The sequence below is a fragment of the Pan paniscus genome, chromosome 19 (assembly GCF_029289425.2).
Source record: "Pan paniscus chromosome 19, NHGRI_mPanPan1-v2.0_pri, whole genome shotgun sequence".
In the NCBI taxonomy this organism is placed as follows: domain Eukaryota; kingdom Metazoa; phylum Chordata; class Mammalia; order Primates; family Hominidae; genus Pan; species Pan paniscus.
In genome coordinates this window covers 36,043,507-36,064,801 of record NC_073268.2, presented here as the reverse complement: position 1 = coordinate 36,064,801, position 21,295 = coordinate 36,043,507, and the positions used below count along the sequence as shown (strand labels likewise).

The window sequence follows — 21,295 nt, the reverse complement described above, 5'->3', positions numbered from 1 at the left end:
CAATGCGAACCCCGATTTGATGATTCCAGAGTGCAGCCTTAACTGCTGTGCTATGTTTTCTCATTCATTCATTCATCCATCCATTAAATATTTAGCAAGGGCTAACTATAAGGGCTTTGTGAAAGATGCCGAGATATAAGGTCAGTGAAAAATAGATATGATCCCTCCTCATGTCTGGCAGAGAAGACAAATACTGAGTAATTTACCCATTAATTAATTAAAATTTGCAACTATAATATGTTCTGCAGAGCCTATAATAGGGGAACTGACTTGGTCAGGGCAGTGGGAGACAACTGCCCTGTGTAAGAGTTGATTGAGCTCAGATCAGAAAAATGAATGGGCATTATCAAGGGGGAAGGACAAGGAAGCTTATTTTGTGTGTCTGGGAGGACAGGGCAGGGGTAGAGTTTGAGAAGTGGACTGTGGCCAACCACATAGGGTCTCACAGGCCACATGAAGGAGTTTGGACTTTATTCTAAGACCATGCAAAGTCTTGAAGAATTTTAAGTAGGGGGTGACAGGACCTAATTTGTCAGATGTGCATTTTGCAAATATTAGCTACATGAAAGGGCAATGTGGAGAGTGAATTAGAGAAGACAAGGGTGGATGAGGAAAGACCTGGTGGGGGCTTAAAGATAATGGGGATTGGAAGAGGGTGGTAGTGGGGTGGAGGCAGGGAAAAATAGTGGATTTGAGAAATAAGTAAGGAGTACAATTGGCAGGGCGCATGATGGATCAACCTGTACTCAGGAGTGTGATGTTTTTCTTCTGACACCAAATTGTTTGGGGTTTTTCCCACACTAACCACTAATTCTCCAGCTTGCCAACACCAACTGGGTATCCCACAATTCAATTCAATTCTGAAATGTCAGTCACGAGGCCCAGGTCCCCAGGCTGCCACATTTCTGTTTGATTTGGCTACAAATTCGGGGGTGCCCATGACACCCCGAGGTTCAATTTGCCAGAATGACTCACAGAACTCAGGAAAGCACTTTACTTACTATTAGTTGTTTATTATGTCAACCTTAAATAATGAGATTCAGAAAATAAGACTAAGTATAGAGTTTCTTTGAGTGCAAAGTTTGAGAATAGCCACCCAGTAAGCATTGACTCCAAAGGAATGGGGTGAGCATTCCAAACTGGAGAAGTTAAGGTTTCACTTCCACAGGCAAAGAGAGAGGAATTTTAGCAGGATTACAACATTTTCCATACAAGACCAGTGCATATGTTACAGTGCTTTGATTGGTTATAGATTGCTACATTCCAAGGAAGATGACTTTATTACCCCCTGAGAAAGGGTGGTGATCTGAGTGGGGATCTAAGGGAGTCTTATCTCTGGTGCCATTTGGTCTTCTTAAGTAATTACAGAAAAAAAAAAAAAAATAGGTGGAAGTTGCAGCTGCATGCCCCATGACTCAGGCTGCAGAGACCAATTCCTGTCAAGGCTCAGAATAACTTAAAGTTCCAAGAGCTTTAGGTTTGATTTAACAAAGCTTGAATAATAATAATAAATAATATTATTAATCTCAAAATCCTGGGCTCAAGTGATCCTCCTGCCTCAGCCTCCCAAAGTGTTGGGATTACAGGCGTGACCCACCATGCCCAGCTGAATTATTTAATTTCACAGTTATAAAGGACACAGCTCAAGAATAGCCAAATGGAAGAGATACATAGGATCTCTACGTATGGAGGGTGGAGGTGTGGATGCCATGCCTTCTACCACCTTCCCAGCACCTACACCTGTTTATCAACCTGGAGGCTCTTCAAAACCCCTTGTTTAGGGGTTTTTATGGAGGTTCCATTATGTAGGCATGATTGATTAAATCATTGGCCATTGATGATTGAACTCAATCTCCAGCACCTCTCTGGAGGCTGGGAGGTGGGGCTGAAAGTTCCAATCCTCTAATCATGCCCTGGTCTCCCTGGTGACCAGCCCTCTTCCTGAAACTATCTAGGCTACCCCCATAGCACCCCCCAGGCCCCCAGTGGGGAATCATCTCTTTAGCATACAAAGACACTCATCACTCAAGAGAGTCCAAGGGTTTTAGCAGCTCTGTGCCAGGAACTCTGGGCAAAGGAAAAATATTTATTTTTTATTATACTACAAGGGTTAAGGTAGACATCAAGGTGGACATCAGGACTGGTGTCCTGCCCTGGGCCCAGACTCGGGCCAGTGGCCCTCCCAGCACCTGCCTGGCTACAAGGGTCCCTAGATGGGTACAGGGGTATCTTCCTCCTTTCCTTTCTTTCTCCAGGAGATTGTGACTGCTTTAAGCTGCGGCAAGAACATTGTGCCCATCATTGATGGCTTCGAGTGGCCTGAGCCCCAGGTCCTGCCTGAGGACATGCAGGCTGTGCTTACTTTCAACGGTATCAAGTGAGCCCCAGGGCCCTGGGACCAGGGGGGTGGGGTACAAATCACCATGACAGGCAGAGTGTGGGCAAACAGCTGACTAGCAGCTCCCTCTGCCCAGCTGTCTGAACCACATTGGCTTCTGTGCCCACAGGTGGTCCCACGAATACCAGGAGGCCACCATTGAGAAGATCATCCGCTTCCTGCAGGGCCGCTCCTCCCGGGACTCATCTGCAGGCTCTGACACCAGTTTGGAGGGTGCTGCACCCATGGGTCCAACCTAACCAGTCCCCAGTTCCCCAGCCCTGCCGTGACTTCCATTTCCATCGTCCTTTCTGAAGGAACAGCTCCTGAAACCAGTCTCCCTGGGCTGAGACAACCTGGGCTCTTCTTAGGAAATGGCTCTCCCTCTCCCTGTCCCCCACCCTCATGGCCCACCTCCAACCCACTTTCCTCAGTATCTGGAGAGGGAAGGGAAGTCAGGCTTGGGCGCGGGAGGTTAGAACTGCCCCAGGCCCTGCCATTGGGTTGTCTGTCTCCGTCATGGGGAGGGTCCCTGCTCAGTTCTGGAGACACTGGAGTTGGGGTGGGGGTGGTTCTGCATTCCCTTCTCCTGCTGATAGCAGTCAGCTTGAGGAGGATGAAGGAAGGCAGCCTCAGACAGGAATTAAGGCAATGCCCAGGCGGGCCTGGGCACTGTATTCTGAGCAAGGGCCTGGGCCCAGGAGCCAGCCAGGGATGAGTGCCATCATGGCTCTCCACTCAGACTGTGCCTGGCCCCTGCACTTACAACTTCCTGCCGCTCTGTGGCCTTGCCCTGTAATCACTCAGTGCCCTTAGCTAGCCTGACTAAGTCCCAGATCCCCTACAGCTTCCTTCGGTGTGGTATCTTTTGCCACATCCAGGGCGAGGGTTGAGGCAAACCAGCCCTCCCTCTGACTTCCTTGTCACTGCAGCCAGCTTTGCTGCACTTGCTGGTGCACAGGAGCCTCCTGTTTGGGCCTGGGTCTGGGCATGGGGAGGCCGTGCCTCAAAGCCCACCCTACCCCATACCTTGGTGCTGTGCCTCAGGCTCCTTCCTGGTCTGGCCCAGCTGGCTTCCCCAGCCCCTCAGCCATCCAGGGCTACCCACTGCTTGCTCAGGGACCAGGCAGCCCCCATGGCAGTAAAAGCAGCCTAGACAGAACCTGCAGCTCTGTGGAAAGAGGCAAAGTCCTGAAAAGGCAAAGGGTTGTCACTTAGGGCAGCTTCTCCAACTTTAACATGCATCCAAGTCACCTGGGAATGTTGTTAAAATCAGGAGATCTGGGGTGGGGCCTAGGACTCTGCATTTCTTACAGATTCCCAGGTGAGCTGATGCTGGTGGTTAAGGGTAGCAAATCTCTAAAGCACGAAGCCCTCACAAATCTTTGCCATTTCCCAAACACTCCGCTCCATGGTCTCCAGTCATCAGAGCAACTCTACCTGGTATTATCATCCCCATTTTACAGATAATGACACTGAGGCTCAGAAAGGTTGAGGATAAGCCCAGTTTCCTGTCATTAGTGGCAGCCCCAGATCCAGACCTAGGCCTCCTGGCACCCTGTCCACTGGCAGTGGAATTGCTTTCCTGAGAATCATTCTGAGGCTGGGCTATTGCTTCTCCCTTGCTTCAAAGAATCTAGCAGCGGGGGATAGGATTTTGTAACAAAAAGCTGACCCAGAGGCCATACAGAGCAGGAATATCCCATTGCCCCCTCCTCCACTGGGTTCAGAGGGTAAGAAAGCACCCTCCAATAAACCCAGGCTTCAGGCCGTGGGGGCTGCTGAAGGCTCTTTCCCCGCAAGGGCCAGGTGTTGACACCTTAAAGCTGGCTGCGCCCCCAGCCCCACTCTTGGCTGTGCTGGCCAGGTGACTCCTAGTTCTTGGCCACATCATCAGAAAGTCAAAGGTCTCACTCCAGGTTTGGGGCTCCTTCCTTCCACTCCCCTCCCTGCCAGAGTCTGTCTTGGCCAGTGCCAGCCTCGATGCTTTGGTTTTGACCCCACCTGATCCTCCTTTCCTCATGCAGCACAAGTGCTCACCGGGGCCAGAGCCAGGGCATGGATATGACAAGCAGGGCAGCCTGGACACTGCCCTCACAGGACAGCGTCAATAACAATACAGTGTCTGAGTATCTCCAGGGGATGATTTCTGGCTCTTTGTCTCCAATCAGTCCCACTCCCTCCTGAGGTCCCCATGGGCAGTATTCAGAGAGGTTTCCTGCGTTTTATTTCTATTTGGTATACCCTCCACTGTTGTCCACTGCCCTGTGTGGCCTTCTGGTTGACCTCTGCCCGATCTTCTGTCTCTCTGGGGGAATCAGAGTCCCGCATCCAGCCCCAGCTGGAACAGCTGAAGTCACAAGCCTCCTCTAAGCCAAGGCCAGTGTGTTCAGAGGTGACTGCCACCCATACTAGGACAAACACAGCTCAGATCACCAGGTCAAGCACCTAGGCCTGGCTTCTCCTGAGACAGAGGACTCAGAAGTGGCCTTTCCTCCAAAGCCTGCTCAGACACAGGTCTGTAGGGCCAGGGTGTTCTGCTTGGCTGGGCTGCAGCTGCTACCCCTCGGTTGGGGCTGAGTCAGCCAGATCCTCCCCCCACTTCTCCCCAAGGGCCAAGAACTGCTCAGGGACATTAAAGGTCAAAAGTCCAGCCACACTCATTCATCCTTTCCCCAGGCCCATGAAGAGAGGCATCTCATTGTAGAATGTATGAGGAAGTGGGAAGTATCTCAGAGAATCAGCTAAGTTTCCTAACTTGTCCATCCAAATGTGATCACCACGATTCAACAATTTGGGGCATTGCTGATCTAGCCGTTCCTAGTGGGGCTTGCTCAAGGTTGCACAGCGAGTCAGTAGAAGCCCTGGCTGGCCCCACTTGGTACCAATCCACCAGGCAGCTCAGGGCTCCTGCCCAGCCCAGCAGCTTCTGTTGTCTAACGTATGGCAGGCAGACTGGGAGCAGGAAAACAGAGGGCCCCAAAGCCCAAGGCACCAGAAGGTTTGTTTCAGTTTGCTGAAGCTGATTTATAATGATTGGCACTCTTCAGCCCGGGGAGTGGGTAGGCCATAGCCAAGGATCGATTCCCCAACCACAGCAAAGGCAACACTCTTCCTCCAGAGATCACCAAGCCCCTCTTACCTCCCTCCCTCCTTCCCAAGGCTGGCACTAACCAGGTACCACATTCATTGTTAAGGAATGGCTGATGACTGCTACACGTGTTGGGAACCTGGTTGGGGCTGTGCAGTTTGGGCTGGAAGGAGAGATGCCAGCCCTCGTGCTGCCTCTGGTCCCTGAAGTGTCACCTCTCTCAGGACCTCTCCTCTGGCCTGTGGGGTTATAAGTGATGGATGGCAGAAAGGGAGAACTGACTCCTGTCCCAAATAGCTCCTCTGCCACCTGTCCTGCAGTGGGCCTGTGTGGGTTATGATTCTAGATCCTAGACAGAGGCTGGGTCAGCTGTGGATGGGGTGGTGCCTTGGTCTCTCTTGACTACCTCGTCCAAAGAGAGCACTGCCCTTAGACAAGAGTTGCTTGTCCTGCTGTGGGCTGGGCTTCCAGCTGCAGACCTCCAGTTGCTTGGTGTTCACTTTGCTGCTCTTGCCCTCTGTCTTCTGGTCCAGGCAGATCAGGGGCTCTGGGGAAACTACTGGAACTCAGGGTGAGGATCAGCCTTTTCCAGCATCCTGTGAGAGACCAGAGAGAGAGTTTGGATTTCATGTGGGGAACCCTCAAGGCCTGTCTGGAGAAGTGACACAGGATTTACTGGGGTGGGCTGGTCCAGGTAGCTCTCCTGAACCTCCTCCTTCCCCAAGCTGAGAAGCTGAGAGCTGGAGGACAATATCCAGGGACATGGCTCTGGAAAATAACTTTTTTTTTTTTTAAGAGACAGGGTCTTGCTCTGTTGTCCAGGCTGGAGGGCAGTGACATAATCATAGCTCACTGTACCCTTGAACTCCTGGGCTCAATTGATCCTCCTGCCTCAGCCTCCTTAGTAGCTGCGACTACCGGTACATACCACCATGCCTGGGTGATTTTTAAAATTTTTTATACAGACAAGGTCTTGCTATGTTGCCCAGGCTGATCTTGAATTCCCGGGCTCAAGTGGTCCTCCTGCCTCAGCCTCCCACAGGATCGGGATTACAGGCAGGAGCCTCCACGCCCGGCCATGAAATATAATTCTTAATATCATACAGGAAAAAGTCAGCGGGTCAAGCTAGCCTGTGGCCCAGCCACAACTAGCTGACAAAGCTTCCTGGCCTTCCCTTTAACACAGTTCTGCTGCCATAGTTCCATCTATAAAATGGGAATGGAGGGAAATAGGGGAACTGGGAGAGAGAACACAGCCTTGCCAAGCAGCAATGTTAGCCTGATCCTTCCTCCACCTAGCTCGCCATCTCGCCCTTGGAAAATGGCTTCTGGAGGATTAGGCAGCCATCTGCAAGGAGAGGGGCAACCTGGGACAAGACACCCAGAGGGTAAGGATTCCAGGAATGAAGCTGCCATTTCTGGTTGGGAGGAGAAGAGGAAACTTTTAAGAGAAAGGGCTCCATTATGAGCATGGGTTCAGGGCCCTGCATTACCCAATCAGAACGGCCGGGATGAGCAGGAGGCCAGCTCCCAGGAGGAAGGGGAACCCCTTCATAAAGTTTAGAGTGGCTGGGTAGAGTGAGTTGAAGATGCCGGAGGCCGTCAGCATGGCCAGGCTATTCACACAGGCCACAGCAGAAAAGAGAGCACCTGTGAAGAAAGAAATACCATACTCTGGAGTCCGAAAGGGCCATATTCCAACTCTGGCACCACCACCTCACAGCTGTGTGACCGGGAGTAGTCACTTAACCTATGTCTCCCCTTCCTCACCAGTAAATCCTGCTACATCATGTACTGTGACAAGGATTCAGTAAGGTCATATGTGGACAGTAGCTGGCACAGAGGGGTTACTAAACAAATGGCTGCTATTAAATCCACATTAAAAGTACACGTGATCTGACAGAACCCAGCACATAAAAGAAAAAAAAAGTACATGTGATATTGTCTGATGAAAGCTTGATGGAAATGGCTTTTTTCTGGTTTATCCTCTTTGGAATCATCTCCTGTTTGGGATTAACTGCTGGTCTGATCAGTTCCAATATTCATAGCGGTGTCACCACTGAATAGCTTCTTATCCTTTGGGTTCCTGTTCCTCCTTCTGCTAAATAAGGATAATACCTATTTCCTAGATTGTGAGCAACATTAAGTTCACATGGAAATCACCCATCACTGGGCCTGGTCCCCTGGAAGTAGCTAGTTAGTAAGGGCTGTTCTTTTCTCGTGTTTCTCTTGACATCTCTGGGCACAGAGAAAGTGCTGGGAAAAAAAGTTTAGGTGAATGAATGAAGACACGTGGATTCTGGGGACACCAGAACCCACAGTGGGCTCTGTATGGCACCAGAGTCTCTGTCATCATCAGATCCTCATTCCAGGACAGATGGAGAAAGATGAATGTTTCCAGACTGGGGCATAAAGACCCAGAGGCTGGAGAAGCTGTTCTTTATAGATATACCAGGAGAACCCACAGTTTACAAAATGTGCAACAACCCAACAGAAGTTGAGATTAAATTCTGTCACATCTAGAGGGGCCTGTGATGTCATCAAAAGCAAACCACACACATCACAGATGAAGAAACAGGCCTGTGGCAGGGCTCGGACTAAAACCCAGATCCTGAGACCAGCTGCTTTTAAACACAGACGTGGGTTTGCATCCTAGCTCCACCATTTACTGAGTAACCTTGGGTGAGCCAATGTAACCCCCTGGGTCTCTGTTTCTTTATCTGTCAACTGTGGAAAATGAAACCCATGTCACAAGATTGTTCACTTCTGGGCTCGTACACGCTGACCCCAGAGAAACAGGGAACTCTGGCATCACCACACCCATCTTACAGATGGAAAAGCTGAGGTCTGCAGAGAGTAAATCCTCTGCTCTGGTTATCCAGAAAGAACATAATTGTGCTCTGCTGACTGCAAATCCCAACTCTGCGGTTTGAAAATCCAAGGCGGCATCATCCTCTGCCCATTGTGGGCAATTTCACAGAAATGTGTTTGTCTTGGCCACTTACTTCTCCAGGGTGAGAGGGGGGAAGGCAAGCTGTTCCCCCAGCCATGGCTGCCCATCAGCCCGTTTCGGGCAGCACTGGACATGAGGAACCAGACACAGGTGGGTTCTGACACTCACCCTGCTCTGTCTCTCTCACCAGCTTGGAGAGTTTAGCCCGGATGACAGGTGTGATGACTAATGACAGGAAAAGCAACCCATATCCTGTGGAGAAACAAATACTCATCAGGAAAATGGGGCTGGGGAGAGGGGTGTCCAAGGGAAAGGCAGCAGAGCTCCTATCCATACCCCATGTGGGGCTTAGGTTAGACCCAGGAAGAACTTCCTTGATGGTGAGGGTGGGAAGACAGTAGTCAAGGAGGAATGGAGACTGCCCTTGTCTGGGCTTGGCCACCTGCTAGCTCTCATGAATGAATGCTAATTCCCATTGATTGCTTTCTTGTCTGAACCTCTTGTGGTCACAGCAGGCATCACCCACCCACTTGGCACTTAGTAGGGATATGGCAGGGCACAGAAAACAAGCATGGGCTTTGGAGTCAGCCCTGAGTTCAAAACCTGATGCCATTACATATTATCTGTGTGGCCTGGGGTACTTAACCTCTCTGATCCTGACTCCCTGTATGAGGAGGATAATAAGGCCTTCATCACAGGATGGTTCTGAGGCATAGGAGGCTGAATAATGGTGCCCAATGGCATCAGATTCATAGCCCTGGAACCTGTAAATACTACCTTATTTGGAAAATGAGTCTATGCAGGTGTGCAGTTAAGCCTCCTGAGAGAGCAGCGTTATCCCGGATTAGCAGGTTGGGCCCTAAATGCCGTCGCACATATCTTTATAAGAGGAAAGCAGACGGAGATTTGGCACCGACAGAATGGAGAAGGCACAAAGAGGAGGAGAGGCAATGTGAGCACAGAGGCAGAGACTGGTGATGGCCGCCCCAAGCCAAGGAATGCCAGCAGCCCCAGAAGCTGGAAGAAATGAGAAACACGTTCTCTCCTGGAGGCTTGCAAGGGAGCACTGCCTGCTGACTGCTTCCATTCAGCCCGGTGGTACTGACTTTGGACTTCTGGCCTCCAGAACTGTGAGAGAATATGTTTCTGTTGTGTTAAGCCCCCAAGTTTGTGGTATGTCATTACAGCAATCTCAGGGAACCAATACATGAGGTAAAAAGGTAACATCTATGAAGAGCATGGCATAGGGACACAGCAAATGGGAGTTCCTTTTCCCTTTGCATTCAGTTACTTACAGGCTTCCTGTTTTCTTCATAACCATTTCTCTCCCTGTGCGACTGCTGACTCCTCAGCAAAACTGCAAACTCCTACAGGACAGTGGATCCTCCAAAGAAGGTATACGATGAGGCATCCAGGGACCCTAGCAGTGTTAGGCCCCTCAAATCCCACTCTGTTGAGACCTCCCCCCGACCCAGAGCAATGACAGCATCTTTATCATCTCTGCATCCCCCAGGGCCATCAGCAGGAGGGAAAGATTCCCTTCTGCTTAATTGTCAGACAAGCAGTTGAGTTAAGAAATCTGTGATTATTGTATTGTTGACTATACACAGCACATTTTAGGGCTCTATCAAAATAAATCTGTCCCTTTAAAAAAAGTTAACTAAAGCCGGGCACGGTGGCTCATGCCTGTAATCCCAACACTTTGGGAGGCTGAGGCAGGCGGATCCTTGAGCTCAGGAGTTAGAGACCTGGACTGGGCAAAATGGTGAGGACCCCATCTCTATAAAAAATACAAAAATTAGCAAGGTGTGGTAATGTGCACCAGTGGTCCCAGCTACTAGAGAGGCCAAGGTGGGAGGATCATCTGGGCCCGGGGGACGAGGCTGCAGTGAGCCATGATCGTGCCACTGCACTCTAGCCTGGGTAACAAAGCGAGACCCTGTCTCTAAATACATCAATCAAATAAAAATTTTAAAAAGTTAACTTCCTCATTTACTGGCCTGTTGACCCTCTCCCATCAAAAAAAGAAGGGGAGGAAGTGAGGAGGGAAAGGAGAAGGAGAAAGAGGAGAAGAGGAACTGAAGCAGGAATTTCATATCTGTGGTCCGAGAAGACTGGTTTTTAAAAAACCCAAAGAAGCTGACTAAGGGTATTTGAGGTAGGTCCTGTGATTCTTATCAGAGAAGTGAGTACCAGGCATTAATGGCATGGACTTTGTTTAAGAACATATGAATAGGCGGTGGGAGGCCAAGGGGTAAAGCAATTAGTGTATGAGCCACACTTTTGTCTTTTGCTCTATATTACTAACAATATTAATGGTTGATAACAGTGGGTTAATTACTTTAGCTACTGAAGGTCTATATTTTCCATGTATCAAAGATGGCATTTTTGAGGGATTTCTTAGTTGTCTGTTCTCCAGTGCAGGCTGGGGGCATAACTATGTTTCCAAAGACACAGGAATGAACCACATCTGGGGGCAGCGAGTGGCCGGCCCCCAGTTCTTACCCAGTGCCTCTGGGACAAGCTGTCCCTGAGCCCACACACTTTACCTGTGAACATGAGAGGCGTGATAGTGGCAAAGGCAAAGACCACCATCCCCAGGATGTTGAAGGCCAGGCCGATCTCAGCTACCCAGGCATCGGCCAGGCAGTACTGCAGGAGCTTCAGGGCCAGCAGGCTGGTGAGGTAGGGGAGATGCTGAGCTGCAGAACCATAGCCGATTAGTTTGGAGTCCCAGCAGAGGGGTGTGCTTAGTTCATAAAGGGTTAAGATGTCCTGGGCCCCAAAGTGCACAGTGATCACCACGAAGATGGCCAGTGAGTAGAGGGCTAAATGTTTCCTGGACTTCTCTGGGGCGGGAGCCACATAGAGCTGGACAATGGATCGGTGGTGACGGAACGTGAAGAGCCGGGTGGACTTTGGCTCCTTTAAGGTCTCACCAAAGCAGAAAGCTGCATAGAGAGTCATGGCTATCAGCAAGGCCAAGGCCAGCCAGAAGGGGTTGGCATAACCCTGGGCCCGGAGCCAGTGGCCCCCGAGGAGGCTTGCCAGCATCCCAGCCACCCCGATGCTGGCTTCCAGCAGGGCCATCCGGAAGGTGCGGCTGCGGCTGGAGCTGACATCTGCCACGGACGCAAAGCTAGCAGCCAGAAGGCCACCGAAGTCGCCGAGGAGGGCACAAAGGATGCGACCCAGCACGAAGTAGCCGACGTGGAGCTGCAGCTGCACCACAAAAACGGACACTAGGGCCTGGAGCAGCAGGCCCAGCGAGGCCAGCACTAGCAGCGGGCGGCGGCCCACACTGTCGCTCCAAGCTCCCAGCAGGGTGGACGAGAAGAGCCCCACCAGGAAGCCGCCCACGTTCATGTAGAGGGTCCAGTGGGAGGTAAGGGTCTCCACTTCCTGTAGGGGCACAATGACCAGGGTGCGATTCCTCACTCTGGGTTCCACAATCCCCAAATCCTCGCCATCCCGGGAGCTACAGGGATGAGGACTTCCTTTGGAGCCCTAAACCTCAGAGAATCTTAGCACAGCTTTCAAAATCTGCCAGTGGAGAGGGGGAAGGACATGGACCAAGGCCCCATTCCCTTTCCTTTCCCCCGCTTTTGTTAACCTGCAAGGCCAGACTTTAGCTCAGCTTTTCGCATCCCACCCGCTGAGGTTCTCGGTCAGGCCCCTTTGCTCTGGTCCCGCCCACCATCCAAAATGCACCCTCCCTCCAGTTACCCGCCACTACCATTACGCAGGCCCCGCCCCTCCGCTGCCCCCACGCTCCAGCCCAGGGCCCTCCACCTGCCAGGCTCCTCGCCGCCCCGCTACCTGCATGGTGGGGTCCGCGCTGCGGTTGCTGCAGCCCCCCCTTTGGCGGGTGCCATTGTAGCCGAGGTCGGCGCTGAAGCGGTGCCACAGATACTGCGTGGTGAGCGGGCCCTGCAGGACCAAGGCAAAGTTGGCCAGGAAGACCAGCGGCTCTACCGGGCCCCGGCACAGCACGGCAGCCGCAGGGCGGGCGCGGGGCTTTTCCGGGGGGCTCGCGCTCCCCTCCATGTGCGTGCGCGGCGGAGCTGTCGCCAGGCGGGCGGCGGGGCGCGCGAGCGACTCGCTGCCTGGGACCAGCGACGCGTGGCGTGGGGCTTGCGCTGTCTGCGCCTGCGCCCGGCGTCCCTCCTTAAATGTCCGGCGGGGAGGGGCCTGTGACCTGAGGCCACCGGACTCTCGCCGCGGGTGCACCTGGCTGGGCGTGGGCCAGCGAGGGGCCCGGCACCCCCAGCCCGCGGGATGACCTCACCCGTAAAGTGTGCGTAGACACCGCCCTGCAGCCCTCCCTCCCGGCCCAGACACACCACAGATAACAAGAATATCAACAATTAACATGTATTGACCACTTACTATGTGCTGGGCACGGTATTAAACCCTTTTTGTGCGTTGGTCTCCCGATAACTCTACAGGCTAGCCAATATTAACCATCGCTATCTACCGCTGAGGAAACGAGGTCATCGGGTACTCAAGGCAGAGCTGGAAGAGCACATGACTCCTGATGCTGCTGATGTTCTGCGCTGTTAACAGAGAGGCAGCTGGAGAGGATCGGAGTGGGCTGAGCCCAGCTGCCTGGGTTGGAACACCTAGGCTCTGCCACTACCTTCGGCATGCCACTTACCACCCTGAGCCTCTGTTTTTTCATCTGTAAAATGGAGTTGCTAACAAAACATGTCTCAAAAAGTTGTGGAAAAGCAGTGTCTGGTATATTCAAAGTGCTATTATTGCTATTAACAGGCTGTCACGTCTGCGAGTGGTGGCTCACACCTGTAATCCCAGCACTTTGGGAGGCTGAGGCGCATGGATCGCTTGAACCCAGGAGTTCGAGACCAATCTGGGCAACATGGTAAAACCCTGTCTCTACAAAAAATACACAAAAATTAGCCAGGCGTAGTAGCAGATACCTGTAGTCCCAGGTACTCGGGTGGCTGAGGTGGGAGGATCAATTAAGCCCAGGAGGCAGAGGTTGCAGTGGGCTGAGATCGCACCACTGCACTCCAGCCTGGGTGACAGAGCAAGACCCTGTCTCAAAAAATATAAAATAAAAATAAAATAAAAAACAAGATGTCACTTGCTCCACTCCTGCCCTAGGATCTTTTCCTGGGAAACTAGTCTTGTTTCTGGGGTCAGGCAGGGCCTGGCTCTGCAGTTCCCTTAGAGAAGATGGGGGAGGGCCTGGGAGGTCCTTGGGTGTGAACCTATGCTCCTGGGTGGCTCCCATTATAGGAATTAGGCCAGAAGGCAGTCACCTGCTCTGCTGCTGAGGAGGTCAGACCCTGTCTGGGCCTCTGTTTTATTGCCTGTAAAAAGGAACAGCATTACCTGCCTTACTCCCCTATCTTTCATTCATTCAGCTCATTTACTGAGTGCCCCTTACGTGCCAGGCACTGTGCTGGGGGACTCCAGGACCACAACAGGAAAGGAAATAGACAAAGCCCTCACCAGGCCCGTTAGTTTCTAGAATGGTGGGAGAGGAAAAATAGTCAAAGAATCCCACTAATTGATAAAAAATTCCAACCGTGGAAAATAGTTTTGAACTCCAAGGGTGCTAATTCAGGGGCTGGAGGTAGGTGGAGCAGAATCAGGAAAGGCCACCTTCCCTGAGAACAGAGCAGCTGAGTGGGTTTCTGGAGGCAGGTCCTGACAGGCCTGATTCTTGGGAGGATGGATGGCTCCAATTCTGGCCACTGTGACTGTGCCTGGGCCTGTTGGAGCTTGTTAGCTACCCCACCTCCCCTGAGCCAGGAGTCCGAGACTCCGGATGGGTAGGTGCTGGCTAGATACTAGTGAACTGAATAACCTCCCCCTGCAAGCTGCCCCCACCTGTGGTCCCCTAGAGAGAGGAAATTCCACATTAAACATTCAAGCCTCTGGATTGGCTCCACTCTCCTCCCTCCCCTTCCAACTCCTCCCTACCACTTACACAAAAGCTTGGCCCAGTTAGGTCAGCTGCAGTGAGGGAGGGGTACTTGGCTAAATCCTTGGAATTATTTCTTAGATAAAGAACTAAGGCTAGGAGAGGCCAAGGTCCCTCATCAGGAATGGGACAGGGTGTGGCTCATCCCAGAGCCAGAGCCTGCAGTACCCACTAGGGTAGAGGTCTTTTCTAACTCCTTGCAAACAGCTGCAATCAGGTCACTGGCCTGCTCAAAACCATCCTGGGCTTTCCATTTCGCTCAGTGAGAGCCAAGTCCTTATGAGAGCCCTAAGGCCACCTACCTCTTCTCTGTCCCTCTCCCCTGCTTTGTCCCCCTCAATCCTTGTGCTCAAGCCATGCTGGCCTCCTGCTTTAGGGCCTTTACACTTGCGGTAACTACTACCTAGAATGCTCTTCTCCTGGATATCCGCCTGGCCGGCTCCCTCACTTCCTTCAAGTCTCCACTAAAATGTCACCTGACCCTCCTATATAAGCAACTTCCCTCCTTCCTTGCTTCCTGGCACTCCCTAATCCTTTACCCTGTTTCATTTTTTTCCATAGTGTTTATCACCATCTGAATTATAACTTTCTGGTTTCTTTGTTGTCCATCTCCCTTTACTAGAGGTCATGATGGCAGGGACTTTGTTTTTTCATCACTACCATATCCCCAGCATCTAGAATAGTGCCTGGCGTGTGGTAGATGCTCAAAAGACGATCACTGAATGAACTCTCAGTCTCAAGGAGAGGAGATTCCGCAGCTGGAGCCCCAGAGCATGTGGAGAGGGTTGCCAATGTTGAGCTGCACTGTGGAGTCCAGAGCCCAAGAATCTCCACCTAGAAGGAAGCTGAGAAATCACATCTCCACCCATCCAACCATTTAAAAGACAGGGAAACTGAGGTCCAGAGGGAAAGGTGACTTACCCAGAGAGAGCTAAAAAGTCCTGCCTGTCAAATTTCTACAGGAAAGAAGAAGCTATTGCAAAGGAAAAGATCTGTAGACTTATTTCCATCAGAACATAAAGCCTTAATTCAAAGGCAAATGACAAACAAAGTCATTTGTTTGTCATTAAAAGAAAGAAAAATCTTTCTTTTAAAATATGGCCTGGCGCAGTGACTCATGCCTGTAATCCCAGTACTTTGGGAGGCCGAGGCGGGTGGATCACCTGAGGTCAGGAGTTCAAGACCAGCCTCAACATGGAGAAACCCCATCTCTACTAAAAATACAAAATTAGCCGGGCATGGTGGTACATGCCTGTAATCCCAGCTACTCGGGAGGCTAAGGCAGGAGAATTGCTTGAACCCGGGAGGCGGAGGTTACCGTGAGCCGAGATCACGCCATTGCACTCCAGCTTGGGCAACAAGAGCGAAACTCCATCTCAAAAAATAAAAATAAAATAAAATATGACAAAGGGTTACTATTTCAACTATATGTGATAATAACCTGAAGATCCCTCCCTCAGTAAACAGATAAAAACCAAGCACTGAGAGGTTGTAACACAGAACATGCATGTGAGACACACAAATGAGCTCTTCTCCAGCTTCTGAATAGTGAGAAAAACACTGTGCCTTTGATCTTGTTCTTTGCAGCCAACACATTAGCAATGATTTTGTTTAAAATGAGAATGCTCAAAGCTGGTAAGGCTACAGTGAAACAAATACTGCTGAAGAAGTGTAAATACACCCTTTCAGGAAAAAATTTGGTAGCCTTTAATCAAGACCCTTGAAGCCTCTATTTCTACATGTAGGTCTCTATCTAAAGGAAATAGTCTCAAGTACAGAAAAAAGCCTTATGTGCTAAGATATTCTCCATAACATTATATTGACAAGAGTAAAAAAAAAAAAAAAAGATAAACAACCTACGTGTCCAACAGTAGCGAAATGGCTGAGTAAATTATAGTCTATCCACTCCATGAATATGAGTCATTAAAATGATATGTTCAAAGAGATTATAACAATATGGAAAACTGCTTACATAATAATTTGTATGTAGAAAAAAACAGAGAGCTTGTTTATGTGGTATGGTCATAGGCATAGAAAAGAATTGCACTGAGTAAAGGCTGGAAACCATGGCACCAATATATTAACAGAAGTCCTCTCTGCGTGGTAGTAGGGTTAGGTAAGATTCTCTTTTCTTCTGTTTAAAATGTTTTCAACCCTTCTGCTATAAACAGATATAAACATATGTTTTAATCATGGAAAACATAAACATTTTAAAAATCTGATGATACTCCTCTCCTTCAAATGTATTCTGGCTCAATTGCCAAATATCAGCTTCATGCTCCTTGATGTTCTGGAGACATCACTAGGAGCTGACTTTTATTGAAGCAGGCAGCACCATACTGAGGACATTACATACATTATCTTACTGAATCCTGACTACAGCCTTATGAGATAGGTATTACAATTTTTTTTTCTTTGAGATGGAGTTTCACTCTTGTTGCCCAGTCTGGAGTGGAATGGCATGATCTCAGCTCACTGCAATCTCTGCCTCCCAGGTTCAAGCGATTCTCCTGCCTCGGCTTCCCAAGTAGCTGGGATTACAGGCATGTGCCGGGACACCTGGCTAATTTTGTATTTTTAGTAGAGGCAGGGTTTCACCATGTTGGTCAGGCTGGTGTCAAACTGCTGACCTCAAGTGATCCGCCCACCTCGGCCTCCCAAAGTGCTGGGATTACAGGTGTGAGCTACCGCGCCCGGCCAGGTATTATTGTTTTTACAGATGATGTAACTACAGCATAGAGGGATGAAAGGAAATGGTTTTTCTCACTCTGGGTACAGGTTTTCTTTTCCTTACACCTACCTGTTCTAGTGCTTTCTGTTATTCTAAGCCTTAGTATATGTTAGTCTCTTTGCCAGTAATACCCTTCCTACTTTGCTTGGCCTATTCAGCTCCTTTTCATCCTTCAAAACCCACCTCTGTGTCTCACTTCTAGGCGGAATTAGTCATTGGCTAATATGTACTTCCACAATACTGGGTTCATACATTTAACCCTGGTTTTAAACTTAACCTGGTTATAAATATGTGTTCCCAGGTTTGTCTCCTCTTAACCCCTACCTATGTCCTGCCTCCAGATTTGAGGGCACAGAAAATTTTTTTCACCTCTGTATTCCCTATCCCTGGGCTTGACATGCAATAAGATAAAATGTTAAATAACTTTGATGACATGCATCAACTCCAGTCAATTGATTGAATCTGTCTGGATTGCTACATTGAGATGGGCTATTTTTCCAGCTTTGTGGGAAGGAGTCCTGCGATTCATTCTTGATGTCTGCCATGGGCTTGGGAATGGTAAGTACTGGCACTAAAAACTGTGTTGTCCAACCCCAGGATATGTACTCAGTAAATTTTGAGAGGCTTTGGGGAAGTGCCTGGAAGTCATAAGGGTTTCTCTTTGCTTCCAGTTGGATAATGCCTACGAGAGGCTGTCTATACAACCACTGTGACAGAGAAGATTGCAACAGGGATTCTTCATCCAAACAGCAGTCTTATCACAGCCTCCACCCAAAACCTATGCCTCCTTTTTGCAAGAGGCCACTTACAGCTTCCAAAGAGCTCTTCATGATTTTAGACACTGAGAGGAAGGAAGGAGACAGCATGAGAGAAAAGCTATTTTCCTTTTTGAGATGTTGCTTCTCACATAGCAACCCTAAAAGTCAAAGCAGCATCCTTGTCACAACTAAGGGTGTTCCCAGCACTGAGTAGAAGCTGCAACTATGTCCCCGTCGCTGTGAGACTTTGACCAAGTCCCTTTCTGGCCTCAATTTTCTCATCAATGAAATAATTTCTGGGCCTCTATTTCCTTGTCTGTGAAAAATGAAGTAATAATATCTACCTATGGGGTGGATGTTTGGGTCAAATGAGAAAATATGTATGGCCGTGAACTTTATGTGGCTGTGTCCAGGTGCCAGAGATGATGATTGCTGTTGAACTGAGCTTGAAGGTAGGAAGGATTTCACCAGAAAGAAGTGAGGCTGTCCCAAGTGAGAGGAAAAGCTGGGTCTTACAGAGGGATGCTACCCAGAATTCAGAGAAGTACAGGGCTAGAGGTGCATTAAGTGCATAAAGATGTCATTACCGCATGGGGGAGATTTCACAAAACACTTTCTGTCTTTGGCCTCCTGCCCTTGGTTTCATTTTAAACACTTTCCTTTTGCTAGAGCCTTTGCATCTATCCATCTATTCATTTAGCATCTACCGCCTGCCAGGCCCACTGCTAGGTGCTGAGGTTACAGACAAGAATTTACATAATTCCTTCCTTCTATGAGTCCTCAGGCTAGTGGGAAGCAGCACAACAAATCTCAAATAACAATAACAAAAGCATGCCGTAGGATGAATAATTTCAGAGAGAAGGTGTGTGTGTGTCATCAAGAGAAAGTCAAAGGATTCACAGAGGAGCTGAATTTTGAAGCATGAGATGGTAAAAAGGAGTCTCCAGGACAACAGAGAGAAGACATGATAAAGGGCTTTCTGTACAGTGGGAAAGGCAAGTTCTGAGAGACAGCAAGGACACCTATTTTGTTGGGGGTACTGAAGTCATCATAGGACACCCTGAAGGAAAATGAGCCAAGGCCTCATGTTCACAAAGCGTTTCCATTTTAGACATTCAGTCCCAGAGACTCACTCCCTAAATTGGTCTTTTAGTTGGCGTGTTTAGTCCAGTTACATTTAATGTAATTACTGATGTAGTTGTGGTTAAGTCTACCATCTTGCTAAATCTTTCCTTTAATTTAAAAATCTTTTTTTTGAGATAGTGTCTCACTATGTTTCCCAGGGTGGTCTTGACCTCCTGGCCTCAAGGAATCATCCCACCTCAGCCTCTCAAAGTGCTAGGATTATAGGCATGAGCCACAACACCCAGCCTTGCCAAATCTTTTCTTCTTTTCCTACCTGTTTTGTTTCTTTACTTCTCCTCTCTTATCTTTTGGGTGAATTATATTATTTCATTTCTGCCTTCTTCCCTTATGTCAAGGATTATAACCCCTTAAGTCCTGCCTGTATTAACTCCCCACCAATGCTTTCAAAGAAAGAAGAGCATACTTCACACAGTTTTGGCCGGAGGTGGTGGTTCACACCTGTAATTCCAGCAATTTGGGAGGCGGAGGCAGGCAGATCACTTGAGGCCAGGAGTTTGAGACCAGCCTGGCCAATATGGTGAAACATTGTCTGTACTAAAAATACAAAAATTAACCAGGCTTGGTGGCACGTGCCTGTAGACCCAGCTATTTGGGAGGCTGAGGCAGGAGAATTGCTTGAACCCAGGAGGCAGACATTGCAGTGAGCCGAGATCATGCCACTGCACTCCAATCTGGGCAACAGAGCGAGACTGTGTCTCAAAAAAAAAAAGTCACACAGTTTTAACTGGTGTCCCAATTTCTATAGTTGTCTATGAATATATTTACTCATGGGGACCCATGGGGCAAGAAAATATATGTGTGTATGTATAAATATGTATGTATATATTAATTCTGTAATTATGCTGTGACTAATACAGCTAAGTAGCATTATATTGTGTGTTACAACGTGTTAATTTATTAAACATAAATATTTAAAATATGCTATGAAAGCCTGTCTTGGCAAGTCTTTATTTTTAGTTTCTCTGGATTCTCAAATAAGAAAAATGGCCCAGGTCTCTTGATCTCTGGGAGACCCTGCAGGAGCGCCTCCTGGCTGACACAGTTTGGGGGTGACATAGAGGGTAATATCTAGGGATTCCATTTGGTCTCAGGAAGGATATCTTCTGGTCAGGCCCTCCCTCCAGTCCCAGGCTCAGAAGCCCAGCTGTGAAGCCCTGGAGCACCTGACTTTTTTTTAGTGCACCAGAGAACTAAACTCAAGCAAGACGGGGGTGCAAATCAGAAGGCTGTTTTCTAACATGGGGTATCTATTCGTAGGCTGTAATGGCCACATCACTTATCTAGGGCTGCCTATTCCCAGTGCCAGGGAAATAGAAGATGGAAGCAGGGATCGGGAAGGTGCTAGGTGAGCCGCAAATCAGAGCCAAGGGACGGAGGATGGTTTGCGGTAGGGAGAGCAGGCACAAGGAAAGCCACCGCTGAGAACTGCTCTCTAGGGACTGAAGTGTTGTGGCACTTCCTTGGTGGTGTTCCTGTACCATACTTTCATATGCTGACCATGTACATACATTCTTTTTGTAGGTCTGTCAATAGTGCTGATCAGTAATAGTTAGTTTTTAGTTAGAGAACTGCTGTGTGCCAGCCACTTTACATATATGATCTCTTATCCTCATTATAATTCAGTGAAGTAAGTATTGTGATCCCTGCTTTATAGATGAGGAATTAGGTTATGTGGCTTGCCCAAAGACACACAGCTAAAGGGTAACAGAGCTGATATTCAGCCCATGTCTGTCTGACTCCAAAGCCTCCACACTTTGTACTCTCAATAGTTCACAGACATGTGACCCAGGGGTTGGATATGGCCCACAGATGTGTTTTGTTTGATTCACACTTGTTTTCAAAAAATAATCGGCTCACATCGTGTATTTTAAATTTTGAATTAGTTGCCAACATCTAACAATTGGAAGATTCATATGAAAAATCCAGGTTTTTGCATTCCCTTGAAAATTCAGAAATGATGGCAACATTCACATCAGGCAATATCTTGCTGAAGTTGGGAAGGGACTGTCCCCTCCCTTTAGCCATGGGATATGTTCTCCACTTCACCACTCCCCCACTACCCACCTCCACTCATAGAGGATGCCTGGTCCTATAGGTTTTCAAGCTTGCAGCCCCTTTCCTGTGCTGTGCTGCTGCCTGGGAAGAGGATCCCAGGTTTCTTAAAGGGCGTGGACCAAGGCTTTCTGAACATAAAGCGATGGAATCACTGTGACACAACACCAAGCTACTATTCCAAGCGTCTGAAAAGCATTCTGTTTTCTCCCATTTTAGGCTGATTTAATTAGC

The 21,295-nt window shown here is 49.1% G+C and overlaps 2 protein-coding genes across 5 annotated transcripts in view; one reads left to right on the top strand and one right to left on the bottom strand.

Annotated features, from left to right (window-relative positions):
• SARM1 (sterile alpha and TIR motif containing 1) overlaps positions 1-4,518 on the top strand; it is a 28,191-nt gene extending 23,673 nt beyond the window's left edge. Inside the window, exons 8-9 of one of the 2 annotated variants that reach the window (XM_034942211.3) lie at positions 2,256-2,370; positions 2,508-4,518. In XM_034942211.3, coding sequence (XP_034798102.1) covers positions 2,256-2,370; positions 2,508-2,692 — 300 coding nt within the window. In that variant the 3' untranslated portion in view covers positions 2,693-4,518. Of the gene's footprint in view, positions 1-2,255; positions 2,378-2,507 lie in introns of both variants that reach the window. The other variant, XM_003812660.5, reaches the window with a different exon arrangement.
• Positions 990-12,789, bottom strand: SLC46A1 (solute carrier family 46 member 1). Of its 3 annotated transcripts, XM_003812721.6 has the most exons (5): positions 12,241-12,789; positions 10,971-11,823; positions 8,590-8,673; positions 6,962-7,118; positions 990-6,064 (listed from the first exon to the last, which is right to left on the bottom strand). In XM_003812721.6, exons 1-5 carry the CDS (start codon positions 12,466-12,468, stop codon positions 6,025-6,027), a joined length of 1,362 nt encoding a protein of 453 aa, XP_003812769.5. In that variant the 5' UTR covers positions 12,469-12,789; the 3' UTR covers positions 990-6,024. The 3 variants fall into 3 exon arrangements, with proteins under 3 accessions (XP_003812769.5, XP_034798105.2, XP_034798106.2); XM_034942214.4 differs by lacking the exon at positions 8,590-8,673 and having other exon boundaries at positions 5,380-6,064; XM_034942215.3 differs by lacking the exons at positions 6,962-7,118; positions 8,590-8,673 and having other exon boundaries at positions 5,380-6,064.
• Between the last annotated feature and the right edge of the window lie 8,506 nt (positions 12,790-21,295).

Bases quoted from the DNA above. Each gene is read 5' to 3' on its own strand.
- SLC46A1 (XM_003812721.6), bottom strand. From the start codon at position 12,468: ATGGAGGGGAGCGCGAGCCCCCCGGAAAAGCCCCGCGCCCGCCCTGCG. The intron at 8,674-10,970 runs GTAAAGTGTGTG...GTTTCTCCACAG, and splicing joins CACGCCTCTCATGTTCACAG to GATATGGGTTGCTTTTCCTG. The intron at 6,065-6,961 runs GTAATGCAGGGC...GGTCTCTCACAG, and splicing joins ATCCCGGCCGTTCTGATTGG to GATGCTGGAAAAGGCTGATC.